Source organism: Opisthorchis viverrini (assembly GCF_000715545.1).
Source record: "Opisthorchis viverrini unplaced genomic scaffold opera_v5_179, whole genome shotgun sequence".
NCBI classification, from domain to species: Eukaryota; Metazoa; Platyhelminthes; class Trematoda; order Opisthorchiida; family Opisthorchiidae; genus Opisthorchis; species Opisthorchis viverrini.
The window spans coordinates 991,922-1,014,858 of NW_008751828.1; the positions used below are offsets into that span (position 1 = coordinate 991,922).

Genomic DNA, 22,937 nt, shown 5'->3' on the forward strand with positions numbered 1-22,937 from the left:
GGAGTGGACGCCCGTGAATAGGTGCAATCCAGACGAACTTGCAAGCAATGACGGACGGGCAAATTAAGTATTGACATCAGTTACTGAGGCATAAGCAGACCCTAAGCCGGGACGAAACAGGGGGAAAACGAGCAAAGAAACGAAACGGTGTCATAATAAACAGATGCGAGTCACGTTACTCATGAGTAGTCAGAAAACAAGGAAGGTTACCGCTGGTCACCGTTGATTCGCAGGCGGAATCAACATGCATGTTTTTCGATATATGGTACCACTAGACTTGGTAAGCCTCCATACACTCAGTTGGCATAGCGTGCAAATTAGCTTTTGCATCAACCTCAGCGGGAGATTCTCGGACCCATTTCATTGCAAAGCCGCTGTTACTAGAAGCAACCGTCCTGCTCTATGTTCTGCTGTCTCCAGCGCTATTATTTGTTCTGTCTAGCTCTATTTGAAATCGATTCACTCTATTGGCCTAATTTCCCCAATAACTACACAACTCACGTTCGGTAGCCGCACATCTATGACTTGGATAAATAATTTCTGTGAGAAGGAGAATGAGGTGAAGGGTCGGGAGAAAGCATCCTAACGAGCACTGTTGTATGTTTAACACTCCAGAATGTCTAATGATCAGGCGGGCTGTTTGGAGACCCGGAAGATAACAAAGGGTCCTAATAAAAGGGACATTTCTAAAGGGGATGTTATTTGGAGATGACTGTTTGGATGGAGAAGATGGACGAAACGGCTCAAGGCAAGGAATTTTCACCGAATTATCATACACAAAATATGGCAGAACTAATAGCCATTCAGCTTTCTTGCAAATGACTGCGCGCAACTAAGTTACACTTTTTAAGGTGAGTTGCTCACCATTTTCTTCCCCATTTCCTTCCTCATTTCATTCTAAATGATACCCTCGGTATCCAGGATATCGAATTTCTATTGTCAAGACCTCTTCAAAAACAGTCCCGGTATTACACTTTGTGAAATTTTTTATAACTGAGCTGTAGTGTAGCCATTTGTAAGTGAGCTCTCTCCGAAGACAGCTGACCCCGGTGACCTCAAAATTACTCGAAAACTTTCGAAGTTCAAATTTCAACCATAGAAATGTGCCATATTTTACACAACAGTTTGCTTAATATTGCGCCTGGTCATCTGTGACAGTCAACTAGCTGGAATGTTACCTAGAATTTCTCATCGAAACTAGTCTTGTGTGGTCACATAGGAATGATGAATATACTAAGTTTACAATGTGTTCAGTAAATCAGTACTGAAAGTACCTCCACGTAAGACTTACGTGCGCACATGCGAATATATGTGCAGGGTTGTAAGCTAGTGTGGTTAACTAAGAATGCAGGGTTGACTGTCCTCATTCTCTCAGGCATTGCATAACAGTTCCAAGCCTGGAAGAACATAAGGTCAGGCACGCACCCTGCATTATACAGGTATCGCGTCGATACTACCATTAGGCATAGAAATGACCGGGAACACTCCACTTGTTCCAGACAATGGAACTGGAATGTTCAAACTGGGATACGCACATGAACGGTTTCCTCGTGCAGTTCTTCCGACACTTCTTGGCACCCCAAAATATCCGTGTGTGCTAGTTGATGAGCTAGCCGACCATATTTACGTTGGACAAGAGGCTCTCAATAGGCATGGAGTTCTGACGCTGTCCAATCCAATGAAACAGCGTGGTCGCCGACTGGGACGCACTAGCTGCCTTTGTGAATACATATTCTCAAAAGACTTAAACGTTGATAAGAAAGAACAGTCGCTTCTAGTCACCGTATCCTCCTTTCTCCCGGCAACCCAGCGTGGAAATTTGGTCACGATATTTTTCGAAACATTTGAAGTTCCGGCGCTGTATATCATTGATCAAGCCTTGCTAGCATTGTATGCTTCTGGTAGAACCACTGGCCTGGTTATCGATTATGGCGAAGGGTCCACATGTATCATATCGGTCTACGAGACTTACTACATTAGTGCTGCAACGTGTTGTCACATGGCTGCTGGAAACACAGTGACCCAGCATTTGAAATGTCTTTTGCCTGAGATAGGTTGTCGAATGTATACATCAGCCGAACATGAAATAGCCCGGGAAATCAAAGAGCGGACGTGTTACGTTGCGATGGATTACCAAGAAGCGTTGAAAATATTCCTCACTGGTCAGATACCACCAGAAGTGTATTCTTTGTCAGATGGACGTCATCTCCGTCTCATATCTGAGCGTTTTCGTGCTCCTGAAGTCCTGTTCAGTCCCAATCTTTTTGGATTGGAATTTCAAGGGATCACTTCACTTATAACAGGGTACATAGACCGTTGTCCGACGGATTTACATTAACATTTGCTGCCTAATATTGTTTTAAGTGGTGGAACAACTCTTCTGAGAGGATTTACAGAAAGACTAATGGAAGAACTACGAGCGAATGTTTCGTCAGGCTTACCACTAATTATCAGTTCTCCTCCTTACCGTCAGTATACAGTTTGGCTTGGCGGATCTGTCCTGGTTTCTTCACAAAGTTTTGCACCAATGTGGATAACTTTGCAAGAATACAAGGAACTGGGAAGTAGAGCAGTTCTAGACAAATGGTAGAAGTGTTCAAAGTGACGGTTTCGTGGTTGGATTGTTGAATCACATTCAGTTGCCACTTCATCCCTGCATTTATTTCGCCTTTACAGTTAGGTTGGAAATCAATACTAACCCACTGATTCTTTTCTGTAAACGATTACATTTAAACATGCTTTCAAAGTTTGTGGGACAATGGCTCTAACTTATTTTGATTGTTCCCTCCAATGCTTAGGCTGTAAAAATCCTATTATGTTAGCTTTTATGAGCGATGAAACGTCTTAATCTATACATTAAAGATCAGGTTTGTATTAGAACTAAACATAACCAATAGCTTACTTATTCGTGGTTTCAAACTCCGACTTATCAAAAAGGTTGAGTGTGAGTGAGTGAAAGCAAGAAAACATATTCTATTATGACGATGATATACGACGTTTAACAGTAAACTGAAACAATGTGTTTGTAGGAACTTCAAGGATCACGTTGTGTGTCTGTAGAGGCAGGCAAGAATATTTTTTCACCTTGCGGTTAAAAACCACTTACAGAACAAGTTGGATATTCTTTTCAACTTTTCTCAGTAAAATTTATTCAACAGTTTCCGCTAACAGTAAAGTTTTTATACGACATGATGGTGAATTTGCCGTTGGTACACTCAGTTTAGCTAGATTACATGATAATACGGTGCTAATCAGCACATTCTTCGAATGTGCTAGGCGTCTACTACATGTACATACGAGAAATGGTGTATGATCAAACAGAATAACCTCCTAACGAGACTGTAATTCATTGAGCTGACTAGTGGATCTCCTGGTCCGGAGCGAAACGTCAGACATTATTCAGTCGTACCTTTAGACTATGACATTCCCGTCCTATCTTTATTCGAGCCTACATTTTTTCTAGTAGCCGCGGATGGTGATCGAAAAAATGCAGAACTCAAGTTTTACAACTATAGCCGACAGGTGGAAGGAGTCTGAGGGGGGAGAAAGTGACAGACTGCCAACAGATATATGCCGAGTTTTCGAGTGGGAACTTGTTTTGATACCACCTTCAAAAACAAAGCCAGGTTGCAGCAAGAAGACTGTAAAACAATTCGTGTAGCTTTTCTTTAACTAAGCCTTATGCAAATTCCAGATAGATCCAATATGACTTCAACTATGGTCTCTCCTATTTCAAATGAGGGCTGTGCCAAAACAAATTTTACACCGCCTGTCTAGAATTAGGCAACCTGACAGTATCTCAGCACTCATGCTTTTCTCGGTTGGCATGGCAGCTAGGCATCGAATGAGTGCTAGAACTGTATCATTGTTTTTCTCATTATTAAAATGTACACTAGAATCGAGGACAACAATGCACCGTCTAATCCTACCTGCTCTATTTGATCAGACTGGGTACAGCTCGTGAATACAAGAGATTCGAACAAACTAAATTGATTCCAAGAGAAAATGAGGAACTCAACCGCATTACCTAAACACTCATTCAAGTCCACAAACTACTGAATAAATCGCGGGCTTCATCCCAGCCAACTAAGTATAAAATAAGGCTGTTCGAGTGTGCCACCTGGGATATGAAGATATTTACCTTTAGCGTCTCACTTTATAGTGTTACAATTCATCTCAATATGCTGTCAAAACCACCTTTTGAACTATTAATAAGAAATGTCCCACAGTCGAAACATTTTAAGCCCCATCATACTCTGTGTAGACGTTTTCACTTAATCAAACTTATTACAATATAATAGTGAACAAATCGTCTTGTTTTGAAAGACAGTTGTATTTGTCCAGTTGGAACTTCTCGCACTGTCTTGAAGCAGGGAATGCAGATCTGTCGGCTCGAGCAAGATCAAGGCACTGAAGTGCCCAGGCAGCAATCAGAGACTATGGTCTCCAGATAGCACAGCGGTTAACGCACGAACTCACTGGTCGGAAGGCTGGTGGTTCAAACCCGATTTCAGCACCTCGACTACTGATGTCTAAGCTTGGACAATATCTGAGCCCTCATGCTTCCATCGGTTGACATGTTAGCAAAGCACTGGAAGGGTACTAGAGCAGAACTATTTTCCTAAGGCAGTTCGCTCGACTGGATATTACGAAAGGTTACTAATGCATGGAAATGTAGAGAAATACCACAGAAATGTAAAACATTAGCAACATTAAGGTACACCAATTATGTGGGACTCCGAGCAGCAAACCGAAAGATTGCAGTTTTTCCCAAACCTGTATTTCTATATTGCGTGCATGTCCATTACAACCGCACCAAAAATAGGGGATCAGGAGGTCCTGAGTTCTTATCCAGACTGGTTGGATACTGCACACCTGATATGATAGATCGGATCGTCCGTACATTGACGAGCCTCGCACTTTAAAAGTTGCACTTCGGGTTCCTCTGAAAAACCCGAGGCATCAAAGCGGGTTTCCACTTATTCAATCTACACATCGCGTATCCTGACGGCTGTGCGTACGTAGGCACTATCTCATGGTTGGCTGTCGACACTGCCCTCCCCTCGAGCAACCAATCCTTCAGCTAAGTCAAGAGGCACAGCATAACGGCTCGCCTTAGGGATTTGACATCGACAAACCACCTGGGCTTGATGAAGCAGTGTGCTGGCTTGGAAACGATCGCAGACAGACAAACAAGCTTGACGCAGTCGAAATGGCCAACCGAACGATCTACAGCTATCAATGGAACTTTCGGTGAGCCACACCTGCAGACAGGAAGCGACAGTTACAGCTGACATTATTTCTCTAAAACCGTAGTCACAACAAGGGGAAATTCTACATAAAAGTGAGGCATTTGATAGTGTTTACCCGAGACCCTAAAGGCTCCGTAGATGGTCACAGCTTTGTTAACACTTGCTTAAACTTATTCAACGTCTACTTTGGGCGCGGGATTCAATTTACCAATGGCTGTCTTGGCTCAGCGTGATAGGTCCGTGAATGCGAGTGCAGCAGGCGTCCAGCAAGACAAAGCCAACGTTGAGGAGTTCGTCACAGATAGTAAGTTTAGTGGATTTTAATGAGAAACAGCATACTCTGTACCGAGTGTCCGCTGAATTTCTACCTTCACCTGTATAACGACTCTTTGATGGTGACGTCCTACAACCTGGAGCAGAACCACCCAGTTAGCGAGTTTCTCTTCGACAGGCTCTTCACCAACTGAGACCTAACCTGCGGCAAGTATGAAGAGATGAGGCGTTGTGTGAAATACGGGACGCCGTCATCGGAAGCGTGATGTGCTGCGGATATTAAAGGCCTCATAATCAGCGACCTGCCTAACATTTACAAAGTCAACCAAGTAAGCAACAGGGCATACGATTATGGTGGTGAAGCGACGAAGCTGGTCAAATTTGATGGTAATTTTCCTGTGTTTTTTAGACAATCCAGAACGCTTGACTGTATGCCTTCTTCTGAGAAGGACCTCTAACCAGAACAGTTGCAATCCATGTGCAGCTTGTCTGGAAACACTGCATTATCTTCTGACTAGTTACGCATGGGTAAGAGTAGGGTCACAATGATGCACAGTTATGTTAGGTTATGCTCGCACACGTGACCTTGAAAAGTGGTTCAACTGAAGAACATCTGTGAGCATCATGTCAGCGAAGCACGCACTCGAACTTGAGTAACTCCCTGTAAAATTCACCACTTCAAAATCGCACTCCATAGTTTCGGGAAATTAATCTCGGTTTATACCTAGTAATGATGGTCTTGTGTTCGAAACTTAGGCGACCTAGCAGCTCAAATCAAACAAGTCTATCAGTTGCAGTCCTAGGGTTGGGCATTGACTAGACCACAGCATACTTCAGCAATAAACCTGGAAGTTTCGTGAAAACATGGCAATTTGTGCACTTTTTATTAGAATGTTTTAAGCTCTTTGGGAACACTCACCTACGGAGCAGTAGCTTTAAGTAACAAGTGGGTAACCGGTGCTGAAAGTAGTCAAAACGCAAATCTCTTGCCTGGCGAAGTTGTCTGTGTATATGGTATTGCATTTTTTTGCAGGATAAAGTTGACAAGCGACCAACAATAACTCATTTCGGATGCCGGGGACTGTAGCTGTCCGGAGAACCCCCCTCCTGTCCATTCTTTGTACAACCTTTAGTTAGGACACTTAAAACACCGCTTTTGGACTGGAAGACAATCTAAAATCGAGCCCATTTCCGACTCATCTTAATTTTGTTCGTGGACATTTGAGGGAAACAAACCTTATGTTCATCTGACCACTGCTATTCTCAAAAGTTTCAACTGAGCATCGCACGTTCTTCCCATCGACTGAAAGCAGGTTCAGATATGGTAATCTCTTCCGATATGTTTCGCCGCGCTTCATTTATTCCACAGTTCCCGGTGTCATCCACTATCATGTTTGCGCTAGAGTAGCAACCAAAAGTGTTGAAGCTTTAGAAGTCTGGATACTTACCCAAGAATCGAGCAAGAATGACCGTGATCACTTAAATGAAACGCCATATCTATTTATTAGAACCACACAGGTCAAGTGTATACGTTAAATCACCTCTCAGGAATAATGGAACCGGCTTCAGTGGACCACCAGCCTAGTGTGTAAAGACGATACAAGAATGTAAAGCTTGAACAATCTAGGCGAAAGCGACCCATAGCGAACTGCCAACTCAGTAAACATTCACACATGCCAGCTTAGTGAGATGTGTGACGTATCTGAGATGAGCTAGCACACGTTACCACACATCTGTGTACAATCACAGGATTCGTCGTGGATTTGGTATGCCCACGTCACTCCTGTTTGAGCAGTTCTCTTTCTGCCCTGGAACTGAACTGACGCGCAGTCTCATCTGCATTGCATAGACCACCACTAGTAATATTTGTTTCGGTCCAGTGCCACATGCATCACCTTATTTTACACGGGCTCAGGTTTTCTTCCTTTTTCAGGGTAGTATGAGGTATCAGCTACGGCCGACATCACGGTACTTTGTTCTAAGGCACTCATGAGTGTGTTGATTGGGTCCTTTCTTCTTGTCGTCTGTCTAGCAAGCACATTGAGCGAATTTATCCAATGCTGTCCAGCTGCGCAGCTATCATGAGATTCATAGGGGACTGAGTTACACCAGGTCTCACCACAGCGGGTTTGTTGCATTCACCTCATGGTCCTTTGAAAATGTAGGCACAAAGCCGAACTTCAATGCGCTCCCAGAAGAAGGATGCCACCAGCTTGTCGTCCGGTGTTAAGCTTAGGCGGGGGGCACAAAGTATGGCATTTGAGTTTTGCGAATCGGTGACTTGATCACAAGGAAGACAGAGATCCCGCAAATCGGCGGCATAGGGAACGAATTACCAAAATCGAATGATCGATAGCGAACCGACGAATCAATAAATGACGGCACACATGATTTTTTGGTTTTCTGCACTGTGTATCTGGAATGAGATAACACGCGTGACTGCGTGTGTATGCACAAGACAAGCTGTCTGATTTCTCTTCATCAGACTAGAACATATTCATTGAATAGTAGAATCTGTGGATTGGAATTCATTTCTTGAAGATCAACTCGTGGTTACTCAAAACCCTGCATGGAGTATAAAACTCACGTGACCTATCAAGTGACTGGCCGATCACGTGTGCGCTAACGCCGGTGAAATTCGCTTCTGTGTACGAAGTTCAGGCTGTCAAGTCCTTGTGCCACTGGCTTCCTCATTAGCTGCTCTCTTCTTTCTTCACCGATAACTTTTCCAGTATAAAGCTGTCGCAGTATTTGCATGTGGTCTCGTGTCCATTAAATGGCCATGTTGTGGGTTCAGTGGTCTCACAAATCTTTGAGCATAAGCCAGGAACATGAAAGGATATATGACAATAACCACCATGTCACTAGATTTCTCACATTTTAAACAATCTAATTAATTATATTACAAGGATCCCAGCGCTACTCAGTGAAGGGAATGGGGAAAAAAACTGGCCAAATTTGGGTCGAAATGATTTTCGTGCCCAGACGACCGCAAGCCAATTATACTTTGAAGCTAGAGCTAAGATGCCCCACTGAAAAGTGTATACTTTTTTTCACGAGGCTTCCAGTTTACTGCTAACGTATGCAGCTTTCCAAATGACGGTCATCCCTGAAACTGCACTCGAGGGAATTTTTTGGCTCATCCTACTGACAGCATAAGCAACTAAGGTTCGGTCATAAGGTTTGCTCCGTCAAGGCTCCTTAGTATTTGGCTGTCACTATCATGTTCTGACTGCGATTGCCCGAAGAAATCGGTTTCTTTAAGTTTAGCTGAAGGTTTGCGCTTGTTTCCCTGCCAACGTCTGCCACGCGCGGCTTCGCAGTTAAACTTGGGTGTGCATTCCTATTGGTTCGTTCGTTTTTACTTCACATTGCCTACCGTCTTACAATTTATCCATGGGTTAATCCACTGTGATACCAACACATTTCAAAACTCAGCATTTCACTCGATTTTTCAATCATCCTGTCTGTGCTTCGCGTTTTCGCACGTGTTCACATACGCGACTGCGTCTGGCGCACGCGTCACCATTTGTGTGACGATAGACGTAGTTACCTCTACTTCTTTGTGTATATGTACGACAGTGAGCTCAGTTTTTCTTTGATTCGGACATGAGGCCTTTCGGCATAGCTTAGTCAGTCGATCAAGGCTACACGGGGCACCCACCCTCTCAGGAATATTGGACAGAGAGATCAGCTGAGAATGAATAAGCGGAATCACTGGTATGAGTGCACGGACAAGCACCAGCGGCGAACGCAATCGGGCTCACCAACCGAACGGCCCTCATCTGTAGTTGGGATGCGACGCAAACGGCAGAAAGAAAATTCCATTTTGAAGCTTCGGGCGCACGTAAACAACACGAGTCAAACAGCTAACTCGACTGTAGTTTCAGAGTGATACGTGAGTACCAGTATACTTCAGCACTGAAATTAGACATTTAAAAGGAGTATATTTGTCGACATCTGTCCAGTTTGGGTTCAAGTAGAACATAAGTTTGACGGAAACTCCGGTTACTGCCCTCCCTGATGAGACCCAAGGAGGTCAAAACCAGTCGTGGGCTGTCGTGGGCTTTCAGTATCCTAGTGAGTAGTTTCCTTTATAAAAATTAAGCGTGTTATGTTAATCTAGCTACCTAGCTTCGAAGGATATTTGACAAGCAGTGACCCGAAATGACCAATTATTAATTTATTTCAATGAATCACATGTGAGTCATTGCAATTTACTCTTTTAAATAAGGTGGCTTGCAACAATGCAAAATTTGGTGGCGCTATCGGGCCCAGAACACGATCGTGAAGGAAATGTGAAACCCCGGTCGGTCGACTGTACATTATTTTGTTGCTAACAGACCGGCCGTGGTGGCGGTTGATACCAGACATTTGGAAAAAATGAAGCCACAGCGGAGCATGCCCAGACAGGACAGAGTATATGAACCTCTTTTCATTGGATAAAAGGGGTACACGGAGCCGCCAAGTAAAAATTTCTAGGTTATATATGATCCCGCAAACGTGTTCCTGGTCAGTATACTTACCATTCAGTCATACTTATCCCATCATATATAGGTGAACACTGATTGAGGCCTGGATTATAGATGAGTGGTGCACAATGCTCTTTCCCCTGAAGGTTGCCTCTCATAAAGCCAGAACAGATCAGCGGTAGGCTCAGGCCCGAACTGTCCCAATCTAAGTGAATTCATTAAGAAGATGGGCTGATGGTGAATTTCACCGTCCGATTTGGGCCCACTGTACGCCCATCATCCCTACTCATGTGTGAAGCTCAATAACAGAACAGAAGACTAGTGGCCTTCTCTTGGTTACTCAGTCATTCAGCCATGAGTAATGTGATAAGGCACAGTGGTTCTCGCTGTTTCAGTTTCGTCAAACAAGAATAGGGAGAGCAGTAGGATGACAGCAGCGCATGGAATAGTTTAGAAGTAGAGGTGAACAGAAAGAGTGCTGACCGTCAGCTGATACCTCATAGGCCAAGTTGTTGCAGAAGTTATAGCGTCTATTGAATACAGAGCAGACTAAGTCACGCCTAGATAATCTGCTGCATTAAGAGATCTGTTTCATCGGTCTTACTATGAAGCATTCATTATTTTACAAAATTGCAGAAGTATAACGTCTATTGAATACAGAGCAGCCTAAGTCACGCCTAGATAATCTGCTGCATTAAGAGATCTGTTTCATCGGTCTTACTATGAAGCATTCATTATTTTACAAAACTCCAAGTAAAAGACGGTGAAACAATGAGTTCAGAGGGAACATATGCACTAAGAGATGTTTGATTATTATTTAAATAAAGGGATGGTCTCTCTGTTTGATAGCATAAAAATTTACCGAGGGATTACATTTTCAGTACGAACTGCTGGTTCGGCTTATTATGCCGTGAAATTTGGTGTTCCATTAGAAAAGCCGGGGACTTTCGTCTTTATGTTGGCGGTCCACTTTATTTCGGAATTCTGACACTACGTAGCCCTGTGTCATTATCCCACAATCATCAGCGTCTCAGTATGTTCTGTGTCTAGGGTGCCACGTATACTGGATTGTTCGGGCAGGCGCTGAAGCAAGATCGTTTTGTCAGCGCATAGAGATCAACGGCAGTTCGGACGTGATTCCAGCCGAAAGAGTCATGTTTATATTCACTAAGAGTGTACTACTCTCCACTCAAGATGGAAGGGTTCAACAAAAACAAACCTAAGTTGTGATCCCACCACCGTGCGTTGTTGACCGTAGCGGAAGCTGAGTTAACAAGGCACGACCAAAAATATTCACACTAATCCTACTAAAAATCTCATGGATTAGTTTACCATGTAAAATACAATATTTTGAAGACAAGCGCCATACTTTTTACTCTGTATGGCCGTTTTGGCGAAGGGGGCTTTCGGAAAAGCGATCCTTCCAATCACTTTTACTTGTGGCAAAGCGGAGTTGATTGTTCTCCTCCCAAGAGACTAGGTCTGCAAGACACATCACCTTCGTTGCCATCGTACTTAACAGGCAAAGAATTCATGCGAAATACAGGCCTGAGATTGACAGGACGAAATCACGTGACTGTCTTCAGTAAATAAGCTTCAGCGCCATCCTACACGAAAGGTTGCAATGCCATGTTTTATGTCAAAGTTGATGCTCTGCTTCAATCAGGTTTGAAGTTGACAGCATTCGCTTGCTAAAAAACTTCAAAGTGCGTGGTAATCGCCTGTTGTCAGGTCTTCCTGGTCGCCATACCATTCAGACGGCAAACACCGACAGCTAACGATTTCTTAGACAGCACTATTCACGGAGTTGACATCACCTATATGAAATTTCGTCTCAAATAGCAAAACATTGCCACAGGGCGCCCACATGGAGGCTGCGTTCATCTACTCGATTACGGTACTGTTCGCTAGATAAACGCTTGAAATGTGTACGTCACACAAGTGATGAGGGCAGCTGGCTGCGAAACAGACAACTAACCAGTCCGGAAGAAGCTCAACGTCCAGCATTGTAAACCACAGTACGCATGCCACATTACCAAACGCGTAAAGATTGTGGCAAAACATTTAAGGCATCAGAAAATCAGCTTACTGTATCATCAGGCCTCCACAAAGAAAGCTAATCGACAGATGTGTGGTGAATCTCAAAGCACCAAGTGATGACTAAGGCAGTCAGCTAGATCCGGCAACTTCACCCACGAGTGGTTTACCGATAACATGTAAATCTGCTTGTAACTGGAATGAACTAACCACTTATCTAACAGCTTTCTTTGAAAAATCAGCAATATAAAGAGGTTTAAATCAACCTGTGTCGTCAACTCATTCCGTCAACAACGAACGGTAGAGAACTTGAAGTTAACAGAAGACTAGGAAATATGCTGCTCCGCGAAGAATTTAGTGATGGCCTGCCAAATCGACCGAAATTCCCCAGCATCCTGACGCAGGACCGAAACAGACGTCGTCTGCTTTTGGATACGTGGCACAAGCACTCCAACAAACTACGGAACCACCTAGATAGCGTCAACCAGACTACGGTGAACGACGACAGATGAAACTATCCCGAAATTTCCCTTCGACTATTGAAGAGGTAAGGCAAGTGGGCTCGCAACTGCGGAATGTCAAGGGAGCTCGAAAAAACGTGTTTACATTACAACTGTTCATGTTTCGTAGTCCAACTGTTGATAATGCACCTTTTCGATAATCTAAGATCAGTTGGCAGGAAATAAAGTTCCCCTAGAATCCAAGAGATCTCTAATCTTGCCATGCTACCACGGAAGAGGAAGCAGGCATAGAGTCATCAGTTTATTGTGCTCTCCGGGAGGCCTTCTGACACGAATACCATTCAATCGTTTGACAATTGAATTGATCGAAACTCATATCCGCAGATACTTCAAGCTGATCACAGCACAGTCGGTCGGCATCTTGCTGCATGACAGCATCGAAGAATTTCCTGCGAATGTTGTCAGCCGCTCCTCGCCCTGATCATACACCTCAAGAAAAACACCGAACCCACTTCACTGAACAGTTCATCCCAGATTCGGCTGTCTCCCAAAATTCATCAACCTTATCTGGCATTAGTGGAAAGTTGCAAACGGATCTATTAACCTCCAGTGGTTTCGATGCCTTTGCTTCAGTAAAGCAGGAACGCTTCTTTGAACCGGCTCTCTTCAATGTCCATCTAACAACTACAGTAGTTACGACTATCGTTAACGTCCATGTTGGTGTGCAGTTCGAGTTTTGACTTGATAGATGCCTGTTCATTATTAGGTTTTTTGATTAGATAAGTCTGGTTAATTAGATCGGAGTCCATATTCCCATGTTTTCAAACAACTCTGTACTATTCACACGTACGCATGATGAGTTGCAGCAACTGGCTGAGAACCTTTCGACTGTTGCTTCGTAGTCTGACCACAGCACCAACGCAAAGAATAATTTCGTTCTGCACCAGCCTGCACCAGCTGTGGTTCACAGCGTCCTCCGCAAGTTAATCATGTAACGTAGTTTGTGACCTGCCTTAGGGATTTCTGCTACCTCGGAATCACATCGTCCGTTGACTCGACCGTTGACCATCCACCGTTAGTTGATATTACTTGTTGCCAAGGCTAATGTAAGTTTCGACTACCTCGAGAAAAGGTTGGGAGGAGACCAAAGCCTGTTAGTGATAACCGAGCTGCACTTCCGCAAGACAGTGGTTCTAACTATTCTCATATGCGTCATCGACAGACTGACTGTGTACCGGCGTAACCTCTGATAGTCGAACAGCTCTAAAGTGCACTCTTTGGCGTATTTCGACGTGACAAGCCAATGAGACAACCAATGTCAGCCCTACATATTTTCTTTTATTCCAAGATAGCACCTATCATTAAACCATGTATTGAAAATTTAACCTGCATTTTAAGAAAACTTATTCGTGGCTGTTCTCCATTTTCCTGCTGTTGTATTTTTGGAAACCTATAGCTGTGAATACGTCCGTCTCATCGAATGAATTGTGAAACTGACAGCTGTGTCAAATGACATCTGAGAGTGTCTCCACAGCGCATACACACAGCGCGTACTCACAGCGCATACATACATACATGAATTAAACACATTCCGCGAAATCCAACACAGTCTGTCTGAATCTACACATCTTCTGGCATAACATTCTTACTTCTTCCCGCCATATTTTGCACAGAACTTTCACTTGAGTGCTGACGCTTCAGACAGTAACTTCCGGTGCTTTGATAAAGTTCACCCGAGTCCGAGCACTGATCCACATCAGAACAAGGATAAGCTGCTACGTTCATCCAACGCTTTCACACAAGCATGCACACTTTCAAACGCTGCCACTCACCTATCGCACGTATGGTTTCACGTGATCAGCACTCTACCTGACATTCCAGACACAGCTGTGCAAACCCTATACTTTGTAGTCCGATTGCGAGCTTTTCAATAGGTGAAGTGCGCCGATACCGTGGAACCATGATCATACCATCAGCTGGTGTCGTGACCAAATTGTGACCCTACAGGATCTGTTCTCAGGTTCGTTATTACTCATGTTCGACCCTAGTAATCCACCGATTGTGATTGATAATGGCACCGGATTGTTAAAGGCCGGCTATGCTGGGGAAATGGAGCCACGTGCTGTTGTGCCAATGATACTCGGACGTCCAAAACACTGTAAACTTTTAGCTGAACGCAAACGGGGAGAATCAGAATGCTTTGTTGGAGACGTGGCCGGCGGGAAACGTGGAGCGCTAACACTCTCCTACCCTATAGTAAACGGAATTGTGCACAACTGGGATGATCTTGAAACCATTTGGCATCATGTTTTCACGAACGAACTTCGGGTATTGCCAGAATATCATCCTGTACTCCTCACAGAGTCCCCACTGAATCCGAGACCTAATCGTGAAAAGATGACGGAAATTATGTTCGAACACTTTCACGTACCAGCTGTTTACATTTCTATTCAGGCTGTTTTGTCGTTATATGCATCTGGACGGACAACTGGATTGGTGCTGGACTGTGGTGAAGGTGTAACCCACTGGGTACCAGTTTTTGACGCTTATGTTGTACCAAATGCCATCTGTCGACGAAATCTGGCAGGTAGGGAGATCACTAATTATCTCAAAACTTTACTCACTGAGCGTGGTTACAAATTTGTTACAACATGTGAACATGAAATCGCACGAGATGCTAAGGAGAATACGTGCTATGTGGCCATGGATTACGATTCAGAGCTAAGACGTTCCCTTGTAGATGACTTTTGCGAAATGACGTATAGACTACCAGACGGACAGTTACTTCGTATTGGAAACGAACGATTTCGAGCACCGGAGCTAATGTTCAACCCTAAAATGGGCGGTAATGAACACGAAGGTGTTCACTTAACCACCAATGAGTCGGTCTTACAATGTGGAGTGGACATTCGCAAAAGTCTTTGGGCCAACATAATTCTCACCGGTGGAGGAACCATGTTCAGGGGATTCCCGGAGCGACTTCGCAAGGAACTCAGAGCATTGGTTCCCGGTCATGTGCCTATAAAAGTCTTGGCTTCACAAGAACGCAAGTATTCTGTGTGGATTGGTGGAGCTGTTTTGGCATCTCTTACCAGCTTCAGTGAAATGTGGGTAACCAGGAATGAATATACAGAATATGGACCAAGAATTGTTCACCAGCGATGTATATGATCCAGTGGTGGTAGAGAGTAACAAGTGCTGTTTTGGTCTGACCATGCTTTTATCTGTTTCCGCGTTTTTGACAAGCATTTTATATTTGTTCAGAGTGGCCATTGGTGTGCCCATGTTGTGCCTACTATATACATATTTTAAAGGCCGTTTCAAATATGCACTAAATGGGGTGAGTTCGAATGAAAGATGGAAGTGATAATCCTCAAGAATCTGGAGATTGGATATTTATTTGTGGGCCTGTTCATCACTCCGGCAATCCGGTTGTCTCTGTTTTCCCTAGTCAACCACTACTCCGTCAAAATCCATACTCTCGGATGTTAAGAAGCACTGGTACTGACCAAATGCACTCAATTGCAAATTACTTTGGCATAAACTGAAGACTAGGGGTGTGTGTAGTTCATCAATGCCAGTAATTCTAAACACTAGGAACATGTAGATCAGCCTCTAAACATACCAGAACGTGTACGTCATAACCTCTAACAGACTGTATGCCGAGGAAATTTTGCTCTCATTTGTACCGTCAATGAAAGTTTCCAGGTTCTCATTTGTGCCTGTACACGGACCTCGATCGGTGTTGACAAGTTGAATGAAAGCTAATTCGATTTCAGATTCTGTGAAATTCTATAGCAGACTTACCAGCTAAACAGGTACACAGTACGTTCGGTTAGAGCAACATTGCAAACAAGGTAAAACACAGGCGACGTGAAAACAAAAGAGTAACGGACAGAATGACCGATAGCGAAGTAGCTACTAATGAACTAATAACCAACTACAGATTACAGACACTGATTACAAAAGCGGGAGGGTTGGAGCTTTTTTACGTCAAGAAGGATATCTGCCTGGTCTTTTGGTCTAATTGACGCAGACAAACTCATCAAAGTTTGGTCAGAAAGCTTAAGGGGTTTGGACAGCACGTATACGTATGATGAAAGCCGAGCACCATACCAGTGACCAGCCCGTACACTGAGGTCATTATTGTAAAAGTCTGTATAATTGTACCAGCCGTATTTTTTGTCCGTATCATGTTAAAATAATTTTCGCGTCACTAATTCTCTAAATTGTTTCGTGCGTTTAACTCCCTTCGGCCGCATTCGTATCCTCCTCTGTTCGTCTCGACAAATCACTGGTTATTTTCAAGACAGATTTCAAATGAGAAAATACAGTCATTTTCCATAGGAAGGGTTTTCAGTGGTCTGGTTGCGTGTCCTCAATAGCGAAAGATGCTAGAATAGAATTTCTGGTAATATAACCTTAGCCTTTGTGGCTTTCTGCTTATTCTTGAGGTCTTATTATTTTGCGAGGCTACAGAGGACGTAATTTGCGAGAACAATTTCAAATTAATATTTGGAATTGTGTTGTTTGTCTGTAATTGTACTTATCTCGGCGATGTTTCCTGAAGGATAAACCAATGACCACAGCACAATGAAGACTTGCTCAGGTCGTATTTTCTGTGACTTCGATGCCTGAAATCACTGTTGTTTTTCGTAAGACCAACCCAAAGGAAACTCAACGTTAACAAGAAAAACGCATACTCATTTATATTTCAGCGTGTCATTTGCGAATCGAGCCTTCTGTAAACTTGTAGTTCCTGTTCTCATTACAAGTTTTACTTATAATTTTGACTGTTCTCGACAGTCTGGTTCCGTCTGGAGGTCTTCGAAGCGCGCGTTTTTTACTGCTTACACAAAATCTCGCTATCAGCAGCTCATTTCTGATTTCCGTTTGGTGGTCATTCGTGAGTATCATGCAACTAAAAATCCCAAGTTCGTCTGGCTAGAGGGACCCTTCAATTTCCTCCACTTGAAATCAGCTAATTTTGTCCTTTATGTGCCATTCCGCTTGATTTCTCAGGAAATATATATGTATATATGTGTGCAAATGTATGTATATACGTATGTATATATGCACTATAATCATTATATAATCCCCTAAAAACGAAGACACTGGAGACAAACCAGCAACCGATATTAAATAAATGAAAGTGCGTCGGACTTTGTTGCTGAACGACGCTCACCTAACACGCATGAGGTCCTGACACATGATTAGTCCCTCAATGACCCATTGAATGTCATCCACTGACATTTGTCGTTTTTGTAGTGATCGGGCTAAGGTATGCTCGTACAATTTTTAGTTCATTCTTTCTTGAGAATTCTCCGTAAACTGCTTAGACCACTGGAGCTTCATACCTTCATTCTCGAGCTTGCTAAAGAACCGATAGACATCCCAACAAAAGAAAGAGCAGTGGCACAGACTCGAGCGGAGTCTGAAAAACACTGCAATGCTGAAAGGTTTCCAATAGTTAGCGCGTGTGGGTGGCGCTACCATTCAGGTGGCTGGTAGGGGATTTCTGCCGAGAAAACTGATGCGCTTAGTGGTGTAGGTCAATTGCAAAAGCATCAGCGCATAGGTAATCTCCTCATCACCATCAGACACATAGTGATTGTGAAAATCTACGTGATGATACGAGAATTGATTGCCGAGGCAATATGAGTTCATGGTTTGTGCTGTTGTGTTGCATTCTCACACGTTGTGCTACAGCACAATTCGACTGCCTAAATTTGGGATGTACTGGTTGATATTAGAAAGTAACTTAACTGTATGGTGTAGGGTGTAACATAACACGCACATACTATGGAGCTGAACTTGGTTATATACAGATCGGGAATTCGGAAACGCCACTTTGACAGATATCCAAAGCAAAAGAATCGGCCAGAGAATCAAGGCCGAAAACACAAAAGCATTCTGACAGTCTGCAAGGGGTCTGATTTTTGAAGAACTTCTCACATGAAAATAAAAGTGGGATGGGGATAAGTCGTAACTACTACGAATTAGGAAGTGTGCTCAATTGGTTGGGGCTACTCACAAGACCTTCATCAACGACGCCATAAGAGAGAAGTTGAAGCCGAATTTTTTCGGCTGATACTTTAAAGCGTATAGTAAAGCTCAGAATGAACAATCGAACTGCCCATTTTCTATCATTGTCGGGGAATTATTATGTGCAGTGGAACATACAGAGTTTAACGTCTAGTGAGGCTGCTTATAAGTGAACTGTAGTTCGTTTAGTTGTGGTTATTTATACACAGACAGAGTTGTTGCAAAGACACTGAGAAGTACCTATCTACAAAAGGCCGGTGTTATGCGGGTCAATCTCCAATAATTTCACTTTTTCCTGGATGGTGAAAACACAATGAACGATTCGGCCGAAAGGAGCTGAAAGGTCTTTGGCACATTTCTTCATCATAATGGGCGTCAAAGAACCAGGTCCGTTTGTCTTAGCCTTTCTGGTTCTTTGTAGGAGACTCAACGAATAAGGTTTGATTCTGCGACTGAGAAGGAAATAGCTCTCGGCTACTGAACAATAGTAGTAGGACCCACGATTAAGTTTACGTTGTTCAGAATTACTCACAGATCAGTTACCACGTAGTCTCTTCAGCGTATTCCAAAAATTACGGCACATTCTGTCCCATTTCCTAGATAAAAACGAGTATGGTGTTTCACCACATGTTTTATCAAGTCACTGCAGTGATTATAATTGTATTCTATACATTTTGATCCGAAGTACCTTTGTGAAAATCCGTCAGCTGGGATATAGAAGGCAACACAAAGCGAACTTAAACTCGAGATGGAGTTTTGTCCTATAAGTGACGTCGATATATGCTGAAAAGCCGTAAGGCTGTGTCATTCTTACTGAAAGTCATCAACAGTGTCCATCTCACAAAACTTCAGGGAGTTTCGAACTCAGAACCCCCAGGCTGGTAGTTTGAGCACAGCTAGTCACGAGTGGCCGTCTCTAATGACAGAATTTACGCCCTCCATTTTTCATTCACGCGATCTATAACACGTGGTCAACTGCTGACTGGATCCTCGAGTCACAACTTCTCAGGTGGCTTTCTCACAAAACGTGTGAAATCATCCCAGCTCCCGAGCCACCTATAGATTGTTGGTAGTGTGAGATTTAGAACGAACTCTCCATTAAAAATTCCCAAATCTCATCCCACTACCAACAACCTACAAGTAGTTCAGAGAAAGAATAATTTTGTAAGGTGAGTGCAACCAGTATCTGGGAGGTCATCAATCGAGGATGCAGTCACAGTTGACCATACCAGATAGATTCCTTAAATCAAGGAGGAGCGGCTTCATATTTGCTTGAGTGCGGGTTAGGCACACTGCCGGCCAGCCGCCTAATAAATATCATGAACCGAAGATTCAGTGTGATTCTGATTTGGCCTCCCATTTTCGTCATTTAAATTCCTGAATAAATATTTATAGCCGCGCGTATTCAGTTTGTTGTCCAATCACTCAGAAATAAAGACAAAAATTTGGGAACCAGAATTATCCGATGAGCTCTGAAGTGAGAGGAGTTTAAATCATCCAGCTCCCGAGCCACCTATAGATTGTTGGTAGTGTGAGATTTAGAACGAACTCTCCATTAAAAATTCCCAAATCTCATCCCACTACCAACAACCTACAAGTAGTTCAGAGAAAGAATAATTTTGTAAGGTGAGTGCAACCAGTATCTGGGAGGTCATCAATCGAGGATGCAGTCACAGTTGACCATACCAGATAGATTCCTTAAATCAAGGAGGAGCGGCTTCATATTTGCTTGAGTGCGGGTTAGGCACACTGCCGGCCAGCCGCCTAATAAATATCATGAACCGAAGATTCAGTGTGATTCTGATTTGGCCTCCCATTTTCGTCATTTAAATTCCTGAATAAATATTTATAGCCGCGCGTATTCAGTTTGTTGTCCAATCACTCAGAAATAAAGACAAAAATTTGGGAACCAGAATTATCCGATGAGCTCTGAAGTGAGAGGAGTTGGTAGGAGTTTGTCCATGGTTTACGTGGACTTTCTCGCAAGTGCCAATAGAGTTGTTTTCCTCTGAGGAACTGAAAATTTCGAATTTCGCTTTTCATACCGAATTCGTAACTCAAGCTCTGAAGGCTGTAGGTAGTATGTCGATCCGCTGCAAGGTGTATATCAGTGAACTTTTGGAGGTACGTAATTTTGTTTCGGAATATATTATCATGGTGACAACATCAAGACAAGGATTTGCACGTTCGTTGCCGTTCATTACCACCATTGATAAATATGGTCAAAATCGTCCAAACTGGTGTTGGATACTAATCACTCTGCTCATTTTGTCCCTGTCTAAACCCAATGAGTTACCAAAATGTACACTAAACCGCAAGAATAATATTGCTAGTTTCGATCAATACGAGTAAAAACTGTAGAATGCCATTTCAAACGATCAGTTAACTACTTTGAACTTGTCATGATTTTCTGCCTTTTCTGAGGGTTGTAAAAAACTGGGATATCGCTTTTTTTGCCGACAGTCAGTGGTTAAGACTGGTTCTGTGACTACCATATTTTATTGTACTGGTTCACAAAGAGATCAGTTTTGACATCACTCTCGTTAGATAGTCGAATATTACTGTTTAACCGCTACGCTTGTAGGATTTGAACCTGTCAGGAACGAGTGTAATCAAGTGATTCGCAGACATGATCCAGAACACTTGATTAATCGATCATCATAGCATATCCGTTAAAATTGGAATAACAGCCTTTAGTAAGACAACTATGCTAGTCGTAATGGATGCGGGTGTTGCTAATCACATCCACTAGGTTCGTGCGCATGTAGTCACTGGTATGCGACGCAATCACCTGGTCGTGAATGTAACCAATCGTTATTAGGTTCGTATCCAACTGGCAGCAAATGTAAATGTGATATCGTCTTGTAACCACATTGGGTTCGTTAAAAAAGCATGCAACTCAGATGCTTGAACGTGTCTTCTTTCAAATCAGAGAGGATACGGGGGAACTCTGTTCAAACATATTAAATAGTACTGTATAAGAGCCATTAACCAAAAGCGCTTCCGTACTGATTGCTGATACTTTGTTCCGCCACGCTCTGAGGCCGAAACCATTCCCATCGCGCGAGTGCGCTAATATGGATGGAATACCTATTGTACTGGACAACGGTTCTTTTAACATAAAGGCTGGGTATGCTGGGGAAAGTGCACCCAGGGTTCTTGTGCCAACCCTTCTAACTAGAACTTTCTCAGCACGCGGACGCAGTGATTGGTACGTGGGAGAAAATGCCAAGCCCTGGTTAAGGCACCTACCCGTGGCTTGTCCAGTATCACATGGTCAGATAATCGACCTGGATGAATTAGCTATCATTTGGCACTATCTGTATTCAAAAGAGCTTCGTGTGAATGCGGTGGATCACCCACTCATGCTGACAGAATATCCGTTATCACCAATACGACAACGTGAAAAGCTGATTGAGCTTGCTTTCGAAAAGTTCTACATTCCCGCCTTATTTTCTTCCAACCAATCAGTTCTGAGCCTGTACGCATCTGGATTGACGACCGGTTTGACGGTAGATATCGGCAACGATACAATTAATATTGCACCAGTCATCAACAACTGGTTGGTCCGCGACGCTACTAGACAGCGAACGATTGGCGGAAAAGATGTGACTCACTACATGCAGCAACTGCTTACTTTATCCAATCCAAACGCTGCTCGATTTATCACACCGGAAATTGCACAACACTTCAAGGAGATACTATGTTATGTTAGTCCGACTTCAGGACCACTTCCTGGGATAAAACCAGTCACCTTTCAGACGCCTGATGGTCAGATTGTGAAAATCGAGCATGAACGTGTTTTGGCACCGGAAATTTTGTTTCATCCTGAACGTGTTGGTTTAGAAGGAAACAGTCTGCATCTAAATACCCACGCAGCCATTAAAAACAGTCCATCCGATAGCCAGTCATATCTTTATGACAATATTGTGGTAAGTGGTGGATGCACAATGCTTAACGGGTTGACAGGACGGCTGGATCACGAAGTTCGAGGGCTGGTGTCGAAAAATACCTCAGTTCGCGTAATCGCACCAGAAAATCGTAAATACTCCGTGTGGGTCGGTGGATCAATATTGGCTTCTTTGAACTCATTTGCAGACTTTTGCATCACAAAGAAAGAATACGAAGAGTCCGGAAGTCAAAATGTGAGTCGGAAATGTCAGTAGTCTGTTTAACAATCAGTCTCATCTCCCTGAAAACCACCTGCCAACCAAAACATTCGCGTCTCACACGAAAAATGAGCAAGACGAAGGAAAATAGTTCAACGGCGCCTGCGTTCCATCTGTAATATTGTATGATATCATGATCGGCAAAAACTTCAGCGAATCGGCCTGTTTATTATCAGTCCCGTTGTCACTTATCTAGATTTCTATCATGGAAAGCATTCAACGAATACG

At 43.3% G+C, this 22,937-nt stretch overlaps 2 protein-coding genes across 2 annotated transcripts; both read left to right on the forward strand.

Annotated features, from left to right (window-relative positions):
• Positions 1 to 1,471: 1,471 nt before the first annotated feature.
• On the forward strand, positions 1,472 to 2,338 carry T265_07465 (hypothetical protein; the record flags this gene model as incomplete). Its single annotated transcript, XM_009172994.1, has 1 exon — positions 1,472 to 2,338. One exon carries the CDS (start codon positions 1,472 to 1,474, stop codon positions 2,336 to 2,338), a length of 867 nt encoding a protein of 288 aa, XP_009171258.1.
• A 66-nt stretch (positions 2,339 to 2,404) lies between these two features.
• On the forward strand, positions 2,405 to 22,706 carry T265_07466 (hypothetical protein; the record flags this gene model as incomplete). The annotated part of the gene is made up of 4 exons (XM_009172995.1): positions 2,405 to 2,586; positions 4,435 to 4,571; positions 14,516 to 15,602; positions 21,539 to 22,706. 3 exons carry the CDS (start codon positions 4,529 to 4,531, stop codon positions 22,704 to 22,706), a joined length of 2,298 nt encoding a protein of 765 aa, XP_009171259.1.
• Between the last annotated feature and the right edge of the window lie 231 nt (positions 22,707 to 22,937).